This window comes from Octopus sinensis, linkage group LG7 (genome assembly GCF_006345805.1).
Source record: "Octopus sinensis linkage group LG7, ASM634580v1, whole genome shotgun sequence".
NCBI lineage: Eukaryota > Metazoa > Mollusca > Cephalopoda > Octopoda > Octopodidae > Octopus > Octopus sinensis.
In genome coordinates, this window is record NC_043003.1 from 64,192,097 (window position 1) to 64,211,632 (window position 19,536).

At 37.2% G+C, this 19,536-nt stretch overlaps 1 protein-coding gene across 2 annotated transcripts in view; it reads left to right on the forward strand.

The window, feature by feature from the left end:
- LOC115213933 (four-jointed box protein 1) overlaps positions 1-9,482 on the forward strand; it is a 131,518-nt gene extending 122,036 nt beyond the window's left edge. For both annotated transcript variants that reach the window (XM_029782932.2, XM_036504811.1), the window contains exon 6: positions 8,924-9,482. In XM_029782932.2, the coding sequence (XP_029638792.1) occupies positions 8,924-9,341 (418 nt within the window). In that variant the 3' untranslated portion in view covers positions 9,342-9,482. The remainder of the gene's footprint in view (positions 1-8,923) is intronic.
- The last annotated feature ends 10,054 nt before the right edge of the window (positions 9,483-19,536 follow it).

A 19,536-nucleotide genomic window follows, 5' to 3' on the forward strand; every position in this document is an offset into this window, starting at 1 on the left:
ATAATAAAAACAATAAGAATAACTAAAGTAATAACAAGAATAACTACAATAATAATAGTAATAATGATGATGATGATGATAACTATGATAATAACAGTAGCAATAATAATAATAATAAGAAGAAGAAGAAGAAGAAAGAGTAATAATAATAGTAATAGTAATAATAATGATAATAATAATAACATTAACAACAACAATATGGGATAGTGATTACAAAACCAAACCAAGAAGTGTTGATGTTAAGATAAATAGGCAAAGGGATGATGCAAACTAGCATCATCTGCAAAAGACAGATGCTGAGTCGTTTCTTTAACTGTCATCAGATGTGAGGTAGACTGAAGTAATTCTGTTCCAGTACGCTAACTTCTTCCAGTCAAACTGAACTACTAGTTAAGTAGAGAAGCCGGCGGTAAGCAGGACTCCATATCCAATGTTGATAGACAGAAAGACTTTTCTATGTAATGAAGAAAGTAAACCAAGCAAACAATAGTCTCTGTGGAAAAATCTGTTAAATATATTACAGGGTTGCGGCTGTACAATTCATTCATATTTCCATGCTGCAAAAGCAATTTAAAAGTGTTAGCTTCTTCTGTACATGTGTGTGTGAGAGAGAGAGAGAGAGGGGGGGAGTGTGTGTATGATCCTGGTTATGGATGTACATGGGGTGGAAGTCTTGATAGGTGTGTGTCTGAGTCTATTCATAAAATAAAGTGAAATGTTCGGGAGTATATAAATGCCCCAACCCAACACAAGTTATATATATACACATACACATGTATATACAAATAAACACACATTATATATATATATATATATATATATATACACACACACACATATGTATATATAAATACACACACACATTATTATATATATCTATATATATATACAAAGTGTGTAGGCGAATGCAAAATAAGCATGGTGTGGGTATCCACAGAATAGTGTTCAGACAGATGAGAACTTAAAACAAACCCCCAACACCGAGGTGCCAGTGTCTTCAGTGTCAACATTTAGCTAAAAGAATGATCCTCATTGAGTTGTTATGAAAGTAGAAAGGGGCTTAAAGTGGGCTTAAAGCATATATTTACACAGAATACAAATTACAAATTATGGATTATAAAATCAAAGTAAATGAAAAGAGTTATGTAATAGTCTTATCATGACAGCTGTTTCAGAGCACCAAGGCTTATGTTGTTTCCATGTTTGTGTATGATAAAGCCCCATGATGTTGGAGTATATAATAACGTGTATATAAATATCAACAAACTAACATTTGTTTTTTAAGTGTCGAAATATGTATTAAATTATACAAATTGGATATTTTTTCCAAATGCGTTCAAAAAAAAGTCATCGACTCTGTATCATATAATAACAACAGTTGTTCTGGATCATTTAGGTAAAACCAGGTTACTCTGATTGGAAGAAAATGGCAATTGTGCATTTCATATCACTGTTTTTGATAAAGGTGACCAAACCTCTAATTATTTTACATCATGTACTAAGTACGACCAGTACTAGTGAGGTCACTTTGCAGCTTGTAAGTCTATGAACCCCAAGGGTACAGCTTAACACTAGGAGATAAGGGGTTATTGTATGAGGAAAGGGGACAGAGCAGAACAGGTTTCCTACTGTAAGGGAGCTACGTAATTACTCACATTTTAGAAGGAAGGGTGGGAGTGATCAGGTGAAGATGGAAAGGGATAATAATGATAATGGTGAGGAGTCATCTGAGTGGTCCCTCAAGGTATGTGTGCAGAAGTGAGTGAGGACAGAGGAAGTAGGTTTCTAGATGGGTGGATGTTGCAAGAATATATGGGAAGCGAGAGAGAGGAGGTAGGCAACAACTGTAAAGATTGGGAAGGTTGAAAGGTCAATGTGGTGGATGGGGATGATCAATGATGCCTGAGTTTGGAGAGAAAGGGGAAAATGGGAAATCATTGACAATGCAGAAAAAAATTATGTGGGGAGCAGCAGAATGGTAACAATGAAGCAATGATTAGGAGAAGGATGTGAGGGAGACGACATATGGTTAGGTTGGTTTCAGGCATGTGGAGAGGGAAGAAAAGAAAGAGAAAGGCAGGGATGGTGCATGAGAAGAGCAAAAGACAAATGGTGGCAGAGAAGGAGAGGTAATTTGGTGAGGGAGTGCTCAATGCAAAATGTTGGTGGAGATACAAATATATAATACATACTTTATGTAATATTATACACTTAAAATATACCATCATCATCATTATCATTCTTTAAAGTCCATTTTCCATGCTGGCATGGGTTGGACAGTTTGACAAGAGCTACCAAGTTGGGAAGCTGCACCAGGTTCCGGTTTGATTTGGCTTTGTTCCTACAGCTGGATGCCCTTCCTAATGCCAACCACTTTACAGAGTGTGCTGGGTGTTTTTAATGTGGCACTGGTGCCAGCTTTAAAACACCAGTATGAGCCCTTTTTATATGGCACCAGCACACTTAAAATATGTACATATATATATATATATTTATACACAAAATTTAGAGGAATGACCATTAAAGTGGACACCCTATATGCTAAACATAGACATCAAATCACCATTACCACGAAGAATGGTCATTCCTCTAAATTTTGTATGTATCACAATTTTTAATCTTCGGATTTTTTAAATATGCTAAGCCACTGGTTTTAATTGATTAACATCAATTTTTACCCTTATTATTTAATTATATATATATATATATATATATATATATACACATATATATATATCACGTGATCACGTGACTGACCAGGCTATCAGATGTTGCTACACATCGCTGGTCACAATACGCTTTGCATTGTTTTAGCCTTCAAATGATGCCACACTGCTGGCTAAGTGAGCAGGCCAATATATATATATTAGGGAGAGAGAGAGAGAGAGTGACAGACAGACAGATATAGAGAGACAGACAGAGATAGATAGATAGGTAATTATCATTTAATACCCATTTTCCATGCTGGAATGGATTGGACAGTTTGGCAATATCCAATGTGCTGAATGAAATATATCTCTATGTAATGCATACATATAATTCTATACATATTACATATGATATACACATATATGCATGTATGTATGAACACACATTTCATGAAACATAAAACATAATGAAGCCACAAAAACAATACTTTTTTATTCCTGCATCAAATAACGATAATTAAAATGATCTGATGCTGGCCTCTTATCCTCTGATGTTTTGGATTCATTACATTAAAACCGCTTTCAATTCCTCCTGCCTCCACTGATAAACAGTCGATCATGATACTCGAGGCATGATATATCTTATTCCACGACACCTAATCAACCAGGTTAAAGATCAAAACATCAATTTCAAGCCTTGTATAACAATTGCATTCTGAAATCAATTAATGATGCATAAGTTTATCTAATTTGTCCTGACTTGTGTTGTTAGTCCCTGCAGAATCTAATTATTCTTAACAGAATATCCGGATCAGCTTAATTAGTTGGAGATTCATAATTACTATTTCTGCTCAAAGATATTTACATGATGAGAATAGTAAGAGCTGGCTGTCAAGCATTTCCACATCTGTCAATTTCTGTAAATGATAAATAGTTTCTCTTATTCTGGTTTCCTCTGATCAGCGAATTATTTCCATAATTTTATCAACATGTTTTGTTTCGTAAGCTAGTATTGTTGATCGGCAAGAACTATGCAGGGGGAAGTTGAGAGAGAGAGAGACACACAAAGAGGATTTATGAGCTTGATGGCAAACAAAGGGTTTGGATCCCAATGCAAAAGGCTGACTAGATAAAATTAAATGAGCCATGAATAACGAGTGTGATGTTAGGTTAAACCTTGATGAAAATTTAGTTGAAGAAAGTAACTGGGGTCTCAAACAAAGGCCTAGGCAATGTGTGTGCAGAAGAGGTGGTTGTACTGATATGGACGGAGAATGCAATTGGGTGATAGATAATGTTGCACACGGGATTGAAAACGTGTTGTAAATTGATAGTGTGTATTTCTAAGTGCATGCGGTGAAGGTGAAAGTAGCAGCAGCAGCAGCAGCAGCAACAGTAGTAGTAGGTGTAATGGTGAATGTGACAGTAGTAGTAGTAGTAGTAGTAGTGGTGGTGGTGGTGGTGGTGGTAGTAGTAGTAGTAGTAGTAGTAGTAGTAATAGTAGTAGTAACAGTAGCTGCAGCAGCTGTAGTAGTAGTAGTATAGTAGTAGTAGTAGTATTAGTAACAGTAGCTGCAGCAGCTGTAGTAGTAGTAGTAGTAGTAGTACAGTAGTGTAACCAGAGGCAAGGTGGGGGTCTGCAAAGCAACATTTTTGTGGGGTTAGCACTTTTTGATTTGTTGTATAAGCTTGCATAGACTGTATAGGTCCCAGGGTGGATGGACTCAGTGGGTTACCCCTTGCAGCACATGCTCCAGCTATGACACTGTACTAGTTAGTTAGTTAGTTAGTTAGTTAATTTGGCTCAAAAGCAAATAGCAAGGCCATGTAGTAGTAGTAGTAGTAGGAGGAGGAGGAGGAGGATTTTTCTTCTGTTGGTTTAGAGATGCTGACAGAAAGGGTGGAGTAATCCTTCCCCCAACGTTTTTAGATTTAGATCCATTCTTTTGTTCTAAGTTTGATGCTTCTGCATCTTACTTAATACCAGTCATATGAAGACAAGAGAAGGAAACAAAAATATTTGTGTTTAACCCCAGGTCATCCTTGCTCCACTTGATGATCAAAATATAGTCAAGCCATGACCATTTCCTGTTTTCAGATACAGTGAAATAAGGACTATGTTAACCATAATGTTCTCCTTGTGTTTTAACACAGTATTATTATTATTATTATTATTATTATTATTATTATTATTGAGTGAGAGAGCAGTTCATGCCATCAAAGTGACACTGGGGTAAAATATACGAAGCTCAGCATACCCATCATGACTACCCGTCTGATAAGGGTACACTAGGTATATGCATCACAATCATATGTGCGCTACATGGTGATCTCATATCAAGATAAACAGCGCATGACCTTGCAGGTGGGGCCCAGTTAGAATTTTCTTCTGGTCGAGTAGCCAGCCGATCCCACTCAAAAGGTCCCTGAATGAGCATTGTTTAAGGATGTTGAACGAACCACCCATGTTTCCAAAGGTGAATTATCCAAACCTCCAAGAATTCCTTTCAACACACAACTATGATGCTCCCCCACTACTTCTGCTCGTGATCAGAGATGCACATATCATCAGCCACTAATGGACATGCTCAACTAGTTACGGTCAAACAACTGATAAGCAAATCTGTGGTATTGAGCAGAATATTTGCTGCAGCCCATCTTTTATACTAAGACAAAACAATGTACAGGATAACACTTCCAATCAGTTAAGATCTGAAGCCATGAGAGCCACTGCCTGGTACTGCATCAGGGCATATATTATTATTATTATTATGAATATTATTATTATCAGGGTAGTAAGCTGGTGGAATCATTAGTCCATCAGACAAAATGCTTAGTTACATTTCTTCTGGCTTTTAACATTTCAAGTTCAAATCTCACTGAAATCATCATTGATTTTCATCCCTGGGATAATGTAATCACCTTGCCCCTCCCCTCAAATTGCTGGCTTTGAACCTTGCAATGGACCAGTATCTCATTCAGGAAAATGTTGTGGTCTTGGTCATTTATATCATCATCATTTAACATGTTTTCCATGCTGGCATGGGTTGGATGGTTTGACTGAATCTGGAAAGCCAGCAGCTGCACCAGGCTCCAATCTGATCTGGCAAGGTTTCTACAGTTGGATGCCCTTCCTAACGCCAGCTACTCCAAGAGTGTAGCGGATGCTTTTTACATGCCACTGGCATAGGAGCCAGTCAGGCGGGCCTGGCATCAATCACGTTTGGATAGTGATTTTTACGTACCACCAGCCTGGGAGCCAGTCAGGGTGTACTGGCATTGGCTTTAAAGGTAGCGATTCTCATTGAAACAAACATGATATTAAATAATTCTCCATCATACGTCTACTAAAAACTTTAACATACTTCCAAAATGGGACTTCATCTATGTTTATCTATGTGTGTCTATGTATAGGTATGTATGTGTGTGTGTGTGTGTGTGTGCTGGGTGGTAAGGGATGTGTGAATCAAATTTGGAATTTTTCATATGAAATTTGAAATTAATTAATTTTTTGTTTGCCATATTGTTAATCTCCCTATTTTCCCATGTAGATCAAAAAAAACATTTCGAAAAATGTTAAAAATTTTTAATTGGGGGGGGGGAGGGGGAAATTTAAAATTTCGAAAATGTGATTTTTTGCATATTCAGAATCTCCATCATCAAAATCCTAGGAATCAGCTGAGGAAAAAAAAATTCTGAAAGCTCGTTTTTTTGGGGGGGAGGGAGGTGGTGACTGTCGTCCAGCTCCACCATATTTTGTCTATCTTATTATTCTGAGTTCAAAGGCTGCTGGGGTTATCTTTGCCTTTCATCTTTTTGGGATCAATAAAATAGGTACTAGTTGAGTACTGGGGTCAATGTAATCAACTCCCACGTCCCCCCCAAAAAAACTTGCTGGCCTTGTGCCAAAATACGAAACCAGTATCAAAGATGAGAATAATGATGATGAAGACATGAAGAGACAATGATGATGATGATGACACACTCAAGCCTTATTGATCTTCATCTGCATTAAATGTGCTTTATGGATGCTGTATTAAAATGTTAGCAAAGTGAAAATGAATTAAAGAAAAGTTTTGTCTTTATATTTGGTTTGCAAGATTCATGATGTGAATCTGTATGCTGAAACATAAAAGTATCTTGGGAGGGTCATTATGCCAATAATAAACACATCCACTGGTTCTGTTTCACTTCTTTATCTGTTAATCAGTAAATCACTTAACCCATTAAGTAATCAATTGTTTGATTAGTTGCTTAATCAATCAACCAATCAATCAGCTGGTTTTATCAAAGTCCTTTTGTAACCATTTGCAACATCATCAATGACACACCCACTCTACCCCAGGTCTGCCTGTCTCATATTTTGCAGATTCTATATTTATATTTATACAGATGTAATTGAGTACATAAGTGAAAGAGTGAGGTTGGTGGAGGAGGGGGAAAATTACAGAAAGTTTAAGATAAAATCTTCAAAGAAATATTATCCTACTTTTACAATTAAATTAGCTAATTTTTAATTCAATAACACACTTCATAATCCTAAATAAAACCCGTACTTAATGCTCTTTAATTTTGTAAAGCTTATTATCTCTATCCAGATTATCTCAAGTAACGAGATACTGCTGACCATTCAGTAATGCATTTCACTGATATCAAACATACGAGTGAAATGCTACTAGCCTTCACTGCTGACCTCTGTCCATTACACTCTTATCCCCTCTTGTTACCTTTTACTTTCTCCCCCTTCATTTTTTATTGTTGGTGTAGTTTTCTTAATTTCCACTCTCACTAAACCCTAATCTGTTTATCAAGCACCACCAGAAAACAGCTCATTACTCTCTCCCTACATCTCACTCACTCCCCCTTCCATTTTTCTCTTTCTCTCTCTCTCTCTCTCCCCAATGAGGGAGCCTTTACATTATTGCTCAACCTATTAGAAATAGCAGAAACAAAGATTCACACACACACGACAAACTTCTTTCAGTTTCCATTTACCAAATCCACCCACAAGACTTTAGTCTGCCCAAGGCTATAGGAAGACACTTGCTCAAGGGGCCATGCAGTGGGATTGAACCTGGAACCATGTGGTCAGGAAGCAATCTTCTTACCACACAGCTATGTCTGTGATAAAATGCTTAAAGCATGCAAACTGCTTTGCAAAAATATTTCAATTTCTTTACAACATAGCTTAATAGAAATCCAAGGACTGAATTGAAAATCATTTGGTTGCTTCCCAACCATATGGTCTTTGGTTCAGCCCCACTTGGCAGCACTTTGAACAAGTGATTTCTATTAGCCCTGGGCCAACCAAAACCTTGTGAATGGAATTGGCTGGCAGAAACTGAAGTATTAAGACTGGTCCCTCAGGTGGTGAAAAGCATGTGTGGAGGTGCCATGTAAAAGTGCCTGTGTAATGCCACATAAAAACGGCCATGCGGTGCCACGTAAGAGCACCCAGCGACACTCTGTAAAGTGGTTGACAGTAGAAAGGGCATCCAGCCATAGAGGACCATGCCAAATCAGATTGGAGTCTGGTGCAGCTCTCCAGCTCTAGCCAAACCATCCAACCCATGCCAGCATGGAAAATGGACATTAAATGATATGATGATGATGATGATGAAGATGGTATATACCCGGTTGGCCAGAAGTCAACAGACAGTAAACCAAAACCACTTAATTCCAAGATTTATTTATGTTTTAACAACTGAATGAATTTAATAAAAGCATCTAAATATGAAACATGAAAATTGTTCAAACTGAAGTCATTCGTGAGTGACATGCTTTTCCATTTGAGTCAATACAGAATTACAGATATTAATTATGGAATTTTGATTTACTGCCGGGTGACTTTTGGCCAACCCTATATATATATATATATATATATATATATATATATGTTTATATGTATGTGTATGTATGTGTGCTCCTTTATCTTGAATCATGATTATAAACAAACATCACCATCACACAAGTGATGTTGATCATTTCCAGTCTTCAGTGGTGGATATGCCATGGAAGAAATATTACCTTGCTTCAAAATAGATGAGGGTTGGTGACAGGAAGGGCATCTGGCCATAGAAAATCTGCCTCAGCAAATTGTATCTGACCCATACAAACATAGAAATGTGGACGTTAAATGATGATGAACCCTTAATCACTTTCATATAAATAAATTATGAATGTTTAATTGACAAAAATGCATATAAAAACAAAAGAAATCTAGTAGTTTTTCCAGAATTTTCTTTTTGCTAAAGTAATCTCTATTTCTTTTGCAGAGTTGCCAGTATGCAAGATGCTGCTTTGAAAGAAAAACGTCCCAGCATTCTTCAGGAACATATTCGCAATCTTCGAAAATCTCCAACAAGCGGCAAATTCTGGTTAATCGATAACGAGAGTGGTTTACTGGATGCTTATGATTTACTTTATCGCGACAAAATAAGTGGGAAGAATTTTGTTTCATTCCACCAACAAATGCTGAAGACAATGTGCATATTTCAGAAATCCGTTGCCGACTCACTTCAGACACTGAAGAGCTTATCAGCCCCTCACTTAAAACTCGAAGACTTTGCTCGATATCATGAACCTTTATTAAACAAAATACCAAAGGACTACACATATTCTCTGTTCAAGTCAATGTTCTCAAAAAGATTAGCTGAAGTTTCAAATTGGATTGAGTACTGTAAGACAAGATGACAAATACATTCTACTATAGACTGAAGAAACATGTACATACAATATTGTGAAATAATACAAATGTAAATATTGATAATAATAATTATTGGCCATTGAAAAAAAGAGAAAAACTAAAAATAATAAATTATTTGTGTCACATGATGTTTTTGTTGCTTGTCTTAATATCAGTTTTGTTTTTGTTCTTGTTGCTGAGCCTTGTGTAAGCCCTTACCAAGCAGATCAATGATCGAAGGCATTCCAGTTATGACCATCCAGCTATGACTATCTAGTCTTAATATGTATCTAGGACTACATTGTCTAATATGTGCTTCTCTTTTGAAGATAGTACAGTGTGATCTGAGGGAATTTGGCTGCTATTTCAGCAGGTTGATCAACAGTGCGGAAGTTCCCTCATCAGCTCGTAATATCATCATTTTTTTGATGTTGGTGATATCAATACGAAATATATGTTCCTTCCAGAATAAAACTTCTAGGAGATATTCATTGTTTTGTTGTTGCTCTTTTGCTTTTTTTGGGGTATAGATTCAAATTGTACATCATCATCACTATCACCATCATAATCATCACCATCATCACTATCATCATCACCATTATAATCATCACCATCACCACCACTATCACTTTTATGTCCACTTTGGCACAGGCATAGTTGTAGCTGTGTGGTAAGAAGCTTCCTTCAGTTTCTGTCTACCAAATCCACTCACAAGGCTTTAGTTGGATCAAGGCTATAGTAGAAAACACTTGCCCAAGGTGCAACGCAGTGGGACTGATTGTATGTATGTGTATGTGTATGTATGTGTATGATTGTATGTATGTGTGTGATACTGCCCTGATACCATGTGATAGTTGTAAGCGTCACCCTCAAGCAAGCAGTATCCTTTATTTCCAATCTTGCTTAAAAACATGTCTGGCCATGGGAAAATATTACCTTACTTGGAAACAGATAAAGAGTCTTTGGCAGGAAAGGCATCTGGATATAGAAAGTCCATCTCAGCAAATCCATCCAGTCCATGAAAAAATGCCAAAGTGGACACTAAATGGTGATGAACAATTATGATTTGTACTTTGCATTTGGATGGGTTGTCATGGTGCAAGTAAATTCTTTTGATGTAATACTTTCCTTAATGAGTCAAAGACAATATTTTATTCCTTTGTTCCATACTTGGTATGATTTCTATAAAGTCAATCACGTTACAGTGTTTATTGGATGCATTTTATCTTGACACAATCATCATTATCATCATCCAGTGTTTTAAATGCGGGTTTTGTCCCCATTAACGAGGGTGGCTGGATCTATCTCAATGCCAGAGCAACCAAGGTAGGCAGGTGCAGCCCACCCAAACCTCTGGACTGGCTGGTGCCCATTTTCCTTTGCTATCATGAGGTTTTTTTTGGGAGCTGGATTTTCTATGAGGAGCATGCCCTTGCTAACCCCCAACCTCAGTTTCTAGACATGAGTGGTCCCACGACCAAGGCTACTACCAAGATTTTTAAGAAATGTTGTGGAAAACTAGCTCAAGAAGGCAAGGACACTACTCACTGAGACCCCCTTTTGGAGCCCCCCTACCAATACAAGGGAAAATTCTAATAACATATACACAACAAACACTCACTATATTAGTGCTGCATTTGGTAATGAGAAGGTTAAGTGGAAATATCTGACTATGGGACCTCCCACCATTGGTTTTCCTTTCCATTTAAGTTTTAAAAGAAATAACTCTCATTGTTGCAACTATCAACATTAGTGTCACAAAAGATAGACATGGTGAAATTATAAAGGTGCCAGAACATGGGTGAGTAGATGTATGTTGCATGCAAAAGGTGAGATGGAGGAGAGCTTAAGCCAGACTCCTTACAGGCAAAAAACATGGGTATGTTACAATGCTGGTTTAGGTGGAACAGGCATACTGGTGACTGAGAAATGGATAGATAATGCAACCGAAGTAGCCAGAATATGTGAGAAACTATAGACTAGTTACTGGAAAAGCAAAAGCAACAACATCTCTGCTTATATACCACAAATGCAATTGACAGATGATTAAGGAAGTCACTTGGATAACAAACAACAAGGAGATCATTATCTTGGCTGGTAACTTCCGCTGATTACATCGAATAGATGGGGATGATTAATATGGTTAACAGAAATGCAAACAAATTACAGCTTCTGGAATTCTGTAATGCTAACAAGCTAACCATTTGTGACACACACTTCAAGAAATCAACCAATCACTTCCTCATATATCAATTACGTAAAGCCTATTAGCCAGATAAACTTTATTCTTATCAGGGAATGCGATAAACAGTTGGTTGTAGATAAGTTTTCCTCCTCGGTGAAGAATGTACCACTCAATATGAGGTAGGGATTAGTGATTTCAGATTAAGGGCCAAATGGACTGAAAAATAAAAGATGGTCAGGAGAAGGAAGGTGTGACGAGTGAAAAACCCTTCAGCAAGTTTGACTGTGTAGTTAAGAAGCTCATTTGCAACCACATGATTTCAGGTTCAGTCTCTTGGACAAGTGGCTTCTATCACAGCCCAGGGTCAACTAATTGCCTCGCGACTGAATTTGGTAAATGGAAATTGTGTGGAAGTCTGTTTCGCATGTGCACATGTGTGTGTGTGTGTGCATGCATGTGTGTATGTGTGCATGCATGTGTATGACTGTGTTTGTGTATGCCACCCTTCTGTGTGACAACTGGTGCTGGTTTGTTTATACCGCTGTAACTTAGCAGTTCAGCAAAAGAGACTAATAGAATAGGCTCCAGACTCAAACAAGACCATACGTACTTGGATCGATTTATTCAACTAAAACCCTTCAAGGCAATGCTCCAGTATGGCCACAGTCCAATGACTGAAGGTTAGAAAAGATACAAATATATAAGGATTCTATGTGGGGCATTTGGTGAAAAGAAAATGGAAGAGATAGAAACCTGTAATACAGAGGACTATTTTTATATTTCTTTATTGCCCACAGGGGCCTAAACATAGAGGGGAAAACAAGGACAGACAAAGGGATTAAGTCGATTACATCTACCCTAGTCAATAACTGGTATTTATTTAATCAACCTTGGCAGAATTTGAACTCAGAACGCAACAGCTTACGAAATACCGCTAAGCATTTCACCCAGCATGCTAACAATTCTGCCAGTTTGCCACTCTATTGGGAGTCTCCACTAGATTCCAGGCCAGAAAAAAGTTCCAGCTGGATGTCAGGTAACATGATAATGTATTGTTTTGTTTTTTTGGTTTTTTTTTTTAGTGCTAGGGCTCATAAGGCTGGTTATCAGGGTTCTCCAGTATATAAGTGACCAAAACCAAAACATTGCCCCTGAACATGATGCCAATACATTCCAAGGTTCAAGGCCAGTAGTCTTTGTAGGTAGGGGTCATGTCGATTGCATTGACCCCAATATTGACTGGTACTTTATTTTATGAACTCCAAAAGGATTGAAGGCAAAGATGATCTTGGTGGGGTTTGAACTTAAGGCATAAAGAGCCAGAAGAAATGCTGCTAAGCAATTTGTCTGACATATTACCAATTCAGCCAACTTGCCCTGTTAATACACAGAGCCATAAAAGCTAAAAGACAAGTGTGAAATGAGTGAATGTCAGGAGGAATCAAAGAACAATATCATATTGCTAGAAAAGTTAGACAACTAAGGATGGAGAAAAGCCAAAATCAAGGGATTTGCTAGAAATTTGCGATCAGAGGTGAGAGGTATTTCAGATAGCAGAGTGTCAGTGCAAAAAATGGTTAATCAAAATTTTGTTAGGTAAAAGTATATTCAAAATTCTTCTTTTCTACTCTCGGCACAAGGCCCGAAATTTATGGAGAGGGGGCCAGTCAATTAGATTGACTCCAGTATGCAACTGGTACTTAATTTATTGATCCCAAAAGGATGAAAGGCAAAGTCCACTTCAGTGGAATTTGAGCTCAGAATGTAAAGACAGATGAAATACCACTAAGCATTTCGTCCAGAGTGCTAATGTTTCTTATTTCTTTATTACCCACAAGGGGCTAAACATAGAGGGGACAAACAAGGACAGACAAAGGGGTTAAGTCAATTACATCGACCCCAGTGCATAACTGGTACTTAATTTATTGACCCCGAAATTATGAAAGGCAAAGTCGACCAAGGCAGAATTTGAACTCAGAAAGCAAAGACAGACAAAATACCACTAAGCATTTGCCCAGCGTGCTAACGTTTCTGCCAGCTCACAAGGCTTTGGTCAGCCCGAGGCTATAGCAGAAGACACTTGCCCAAGGTAACACACAGTGGGAATGAACCTGGAACCATGTGGTTGGTAAGGAAGCTACTTAGCACACAGCCACTCCTGCACCTATACATAAGTTTTGAATTAAAATCTTCCAGTCACAATTTATGTTCCTAACACTAGCTGAATGATAACTAAGTTATTTTATTAAATTCTTTGTTATATTTAAAGTAATTGAAAGAAATACAGAGCATCTCAAAATAAATACGGAAACAAAAAGGTTAAAGAAGTTTCAAATGTAGAAACAAAGCCTACAATCAAGAGGTATCAGTGTAAACATGGTAAAGATTGAAGTTTTAGTAAGAAAGAAAGAAGACCAAACCTGACAACTATCAGGGATGTGGCCAGGCTCAATATGCAGAACCCTAACACTTTATTTTGCAATCTGATCTCTGATAGGTAACATGATAGTGAAATGCATCTGTAGATAGAGCCACATAATGAATCAATGTGATCTATGGACACAGAAGAGATGTAGGGGAATCAAAGATAAGGTTGTCAATGAATAAATAGTTCGTTTGTTGTTGATGCACAGGAATAATTAGCAGTCAAAGCACCAGTAAGATAAATTTCTTCCAAACTCAGAAGACTCCACAGAGAAGGAGTGCTTCCTGAAAGTAATTCCATCAATAAAAGAGAGTGGAAAAATTTAGGGATTTATTACTGATACTAACAGGAGCTTCTATCTTCAACTAAAGAAGAGATAGGATGATGTTTGTGTATGATCTGTAATACAGAGGGCTGTGCAAAGGACAGCTAAGGAAGCAAACATACTTCACTGAATATCTACTATTTGTATGTGTGAATGATGTGATATAGATAAGTTGAGCAAAAAGATGGGTATAAAACAAATCAAATGAGTGAATTTCTACTGACATGTAATCATCATCATCATCATCATCATGAAGCATGAAATATTTTTCCATAGCCGAACATGTTTTCACTGAAGATTGAAAGCAAAGGACGTTGTTCATATGATGAAACGTATTTACAAGTATCACGTAAAGTCAAGCCAAGGAGACAAGGAACATATACATACACATATACATTTATATATAAATATATAGAGAGAGGAGACCTCCTTCGGTCATGAATGACCATGGGATTGCACCTAGAAAGTTACCCTTCGATGCAAAAGTTCGGGCAAGGTTGTTTGTGGAAGGCCAGCACTCACCCATGCATACCAGCCTCCCCTTTTCACACCACTGATGTTATCCAAGATAAAGGCAAAGGCCGATACAGCTTGGCACCAGTGATGTCGCAACTCATTTCTACAGCTGAGTGAACTGGAGCAACGTGAAATAAAGTGTCTTGCTCAAGAACACAACACAGTCCGAGAATCAAACTCACAACCTCACGATCATAAGCTCAACACTCTAACCACTGAGCCATGCACCTTCACTATATATATATATATGATGGGCTTCCACACAGTTTCTGTCTACAAAATTCACTGATAAGGGCTTTAGTCAGCATGGAATAATAGTAAACACACTTGCCCAGAGTGCCATGCAATGGAACTGAACCTGAAACCATGTGGTTGGGAAAGCAAACTTCTTATTACATACCCATGCCAGCACCTATTTTGATCTTTGAACTCATGTCCTCTTGCTTAAGTACAATGAATTGCTCCTAACACACAACACCTATCTCAGCTACACTTCCCTTCCAAGTGTTGCCAAATAATATAATTAAAGGTTGTAAAAATTAATGAAAGAAAAGCATTGTAGCTTGCTTGAAGTTAAATTACAAAATGGTGAAAATGAGGAGCTTTTTATAATGTGGAAAGGAGAAAATTAATAATTTTTATATATTTCAGGCACAAAGGCCTATCATCAGAAGTAAAGATTCAGGAAAAGTTTGTCTATATAGTATTAGCCATATTGACTGGCACTATACAGACTAACGTATCTTGACAGCATGTTTCCGATGATGGGCCTTTGTGTCAAAAATATTAAGATTATTAAATTTCGATTCCAGTTGTCTATATAGGTAGAAATATTATCTTACTTGGAAACAGGTATATAGTTGTAGAAAAAATCCACCATCTGATCCATGAAAACGGGAAAAAATGGACATTAAAATGATGATAATGGTTGTGGTGATTGTGATAATGATGATGGTGGTGGTGGTGGTGATTAGTGTTATTTTGTCTCCTTAATTTTCTTAGTACAGTTGGGCTACAGCTTGTGAGCCATAGCCAGTTGACACATTTCTCAGAGGCTTTGTTAACCCTAACCCCATCCACAATAACATATTAACCCCACTGCTTCTCCTGTGCACCATATGTGACATAGTCCCCTGGCATCAATAACATAACCCCACTGCTTCTCCTGTGCGCATACAAGACATAGTCCCTGGCGTCCATGCATCCAATACGATACAGTTTCCCAATATTTTTCAACCACTAGAATAACTTAGGACTTAGGAAAGGAAAGCCTTGTATTGTTCAAAACATTTGCAACAAGAACTAACAAAAAATCTGAAAAGAAGCATGGATGTTTAAACAAACTTAAGAAAATGCTTTGGACAGGCAAAGGGTTAATGAAACAACACTTTTAAGAGTTCTGTGAACACACATCTTGTTAGATTTTTGGCAAACAACTTGTAGACGCAAGTGCTACCAGTTGAAAGCCCTGTATACCAAACGCTAGCAGGCTTATGGGGGTCATCAGGAGAGAATGTGTACTGTTTCGGGACCTTCCTCTGAACAGCATAATCACCGAGATGAGGCACTGTCTGCTAAATCAACTGGTTTCATTCAATATTCTTCTAGCCATTGCTCATCGTCTCTCATTAACCAAATCCAGTAGCTTGCCATCTTCATTGTATTCTGGATATCACTCATAATGGTATTTTAACATTAACAGTGTATTACATAATTTAAGGGCAATACTCTGTATGTCCTTGCCACATTGTACATTTTCACACATGTCACAGCAGTTCAGTGTTGTTTACAATTATCTTCTCAATTTAACATTTTCAGTTCAAGATTAGGGATTTTAAAGCTTTAAATTTGTAAAATAAACTCCACTTTTTATCCTCCAGGTTTACATTAAGTAGCTTTTTATTATCTTCCTGTTACCATACTGAAAAAGCAATGGTTCAAATAAACGACAAAAATCTTGCTTTATTTGAACATAAACCATATACTGGCATGGCAGAAACCTTATCTATTAAAAAAAAAAAAAATTCCATCAACTCGACTAACGAATGATAAGCTCTAAATATTGTCTTCAGGCAAGTTATGAAATCTTTCATATAAATTGCCTGAAGAATATTCAACAAGAAGTATTAAAACTGTTATATATAATCAATTTTACAACTTGTTGTTTGTAATTTTGTATTATTTGTTCGAAGTATTTTTCCTGCAAATAAAAATTATCATGAAAGTATATTTTTTATAAAAAATATGGTTTCTTTTAATATAAAAGTGTAAAGTAACTTATTGGATGCATTCAATATAAACTCTACACATTATTTTCTGTATTACACAGTTTTATAACCAAATATATTGTATCCTACCTGTTTGATGCTATTATTATTATTATTATTATTATTATTATTATTATTATTATCATCATCATTAACATCATTATCAGTATCATCACCACCATCTTCATTATCATTACTACCATTATTATATTCTCTTTGTTATGATATTCTGATATCAAACTAGCTTTATGTATGAAATGGGAAAATGCCAAGAGACTGTGAAAAAACATCAAAGTATTTTTTAATGCGAATTAAACCTGAGGACAGTACCTTGGGGCCCAGCTGTCTCTCCCCAAATTTTTCCTTCTCTACATCAATAATTTACAACTACATCTAACAACAACCATTCTTAATATAGCTAATACTACACTCCACTCCACTTTCTCTCAGCTTCCATTTACTTACAAATCCTCTGCCTCATGAAGCTGGAACGTATTTTGCAGACGTACATAGACTACATGACCAGGGAGGCTTAAGAGATATTCATGACCATAGTTCACTACTACAGAACATGAAATTAAAGCTACCAAACTCCTACCAAAAATGCCAAGACTTATACTGTTTTTAATTTTTATCTTTGTAGCAGGAGGGTAATAAAATACAGATGCTCTTACCCCGAGATGAAATCAGACCAAAATATCCAGCTTCACTTCACAAAAATCAGCAGAACTCAATAGTCATACCCACGTGTGTACACTAGCCCAGCCTCAGGCCAGACACTGCTCTCTTTAGAAGATTCCTTGATGAAGAAAGAGGCTGTTCTTCAAATACCCAGCTTCTTGATGTGATGTCACTTCTACTCGCTCCTGGTCCTCACATCTTACTTCCTCCCACATTCCATACCCGATGTCTTCCTTTGCTCCTCCACACAATGTTATACTTGTTTCAGTCATAGGACTGTGGCCTGAAGGGTTAGGGTTGAACAAATTCCCACAGTTCTTATTAGTCTCTTACCTATTCTATAGGTCCCTTTTACCAAACTGCTGGGTTATACAAATATAAACAAACCAACACCAGTTGTTAAGCAGTATATATATATATATATATATATATATATATATATATATATATATATATATATATATATTATATATATATATATATATATATATATATATATATAAAAAGGCGAGCTGGCAGAAACGTTAGCATGCCGGGCAAAATGCTTAGTGGTAATTCGTCTGCGTTACGTTGTGAGTTCAAATTCCGCCGAGGTCGACTTTGCCTTTCATCCTTTCGGGGTCGATAAATTAAGTACCAGTTACGCACTGGGGTCGATGTAATCGACTTAATACCTATGTCTATCCTTGTTTGTCCCCTCTGTGTTTAGCCCCTTGTGGGTAATAAAGAAATTATATATATATATATATATATATATATATATCATCATCATCATTTAACATCCATTGTCTATGATGGCATGGGTTAGACAGCTTGATGAGGACTGGAAGGCTGCACCAGACTCCAGTCTGTTTTGGTATGGTTTCTACAGCCGGATGCCCTTCCTAATGCCAACCACTCCAAGAGTGTAATGGGTGCTTTTATGTGTCACCAGCATGGGTGCCATTTGTATGACATCAGTATCTGTCACAACTGCAGTTTTACTTGGCTTGATGGATCTTTTCCTTAAGCACGACATGTGTGTGCGTATTTGTGTGTGTGTGTGTGTTTGTGTGTGTGTGTGTGTGTATCTTTTAAGTTCGTTTACAGGAATCATTTTTGAATATGCTTATAAAAGCTCCTGTTTTATCATGTTGGCTACAGCCTAGTGAGACCAACAGGCAATAGTAGTTTTATGGGATTGTGACAAGTTGTGCCAATATAATATAGGATAATTATTGTAATAATAATAATAGTAATGATAATAATAATAATAATTCTTTTATTTGTTTCAGTCATTTGACTGTGGCCATTCTAGAGCACTGCCTTTAGTCAAACAAATCGACCCCAGAACTTATTCTTTGTAAGCCTAGTTCTTATTCTATTGGTCTCTTTGCCAAACCTCTAAGTTACGGTGATGTAAACATACGGTTGTGAAGCAATGGTGGTGGGGGGGACAAACACAGACACACACACATATATGTATGGCAGGCTTCTCTCAGTTTCCATCTTCCAAATCCACTCACAAGGCTTTAGTCGGCCTAAGGTGCCACACAGTGGGACTGAACCCAGAACCATGTGGTTGGTAAGCAAGCTACTGACCACACAGCCATGCCTGCGCCTATAATAATAATAATCCATGAATGGAATTTAGAAATATTTTAATGCAATATATATGAACCTCCCTCTCTCTCTCCCTCTCCCCAACTGAGGTAGCAACCGATCTCCTCTACTGCAAGACACCTATTTCCATTCCTCTATTCTTACTCTAACTTCTCACCTGTTACTAAGCCACCTTCATCAATACCACTCCCCACTTTCTGTT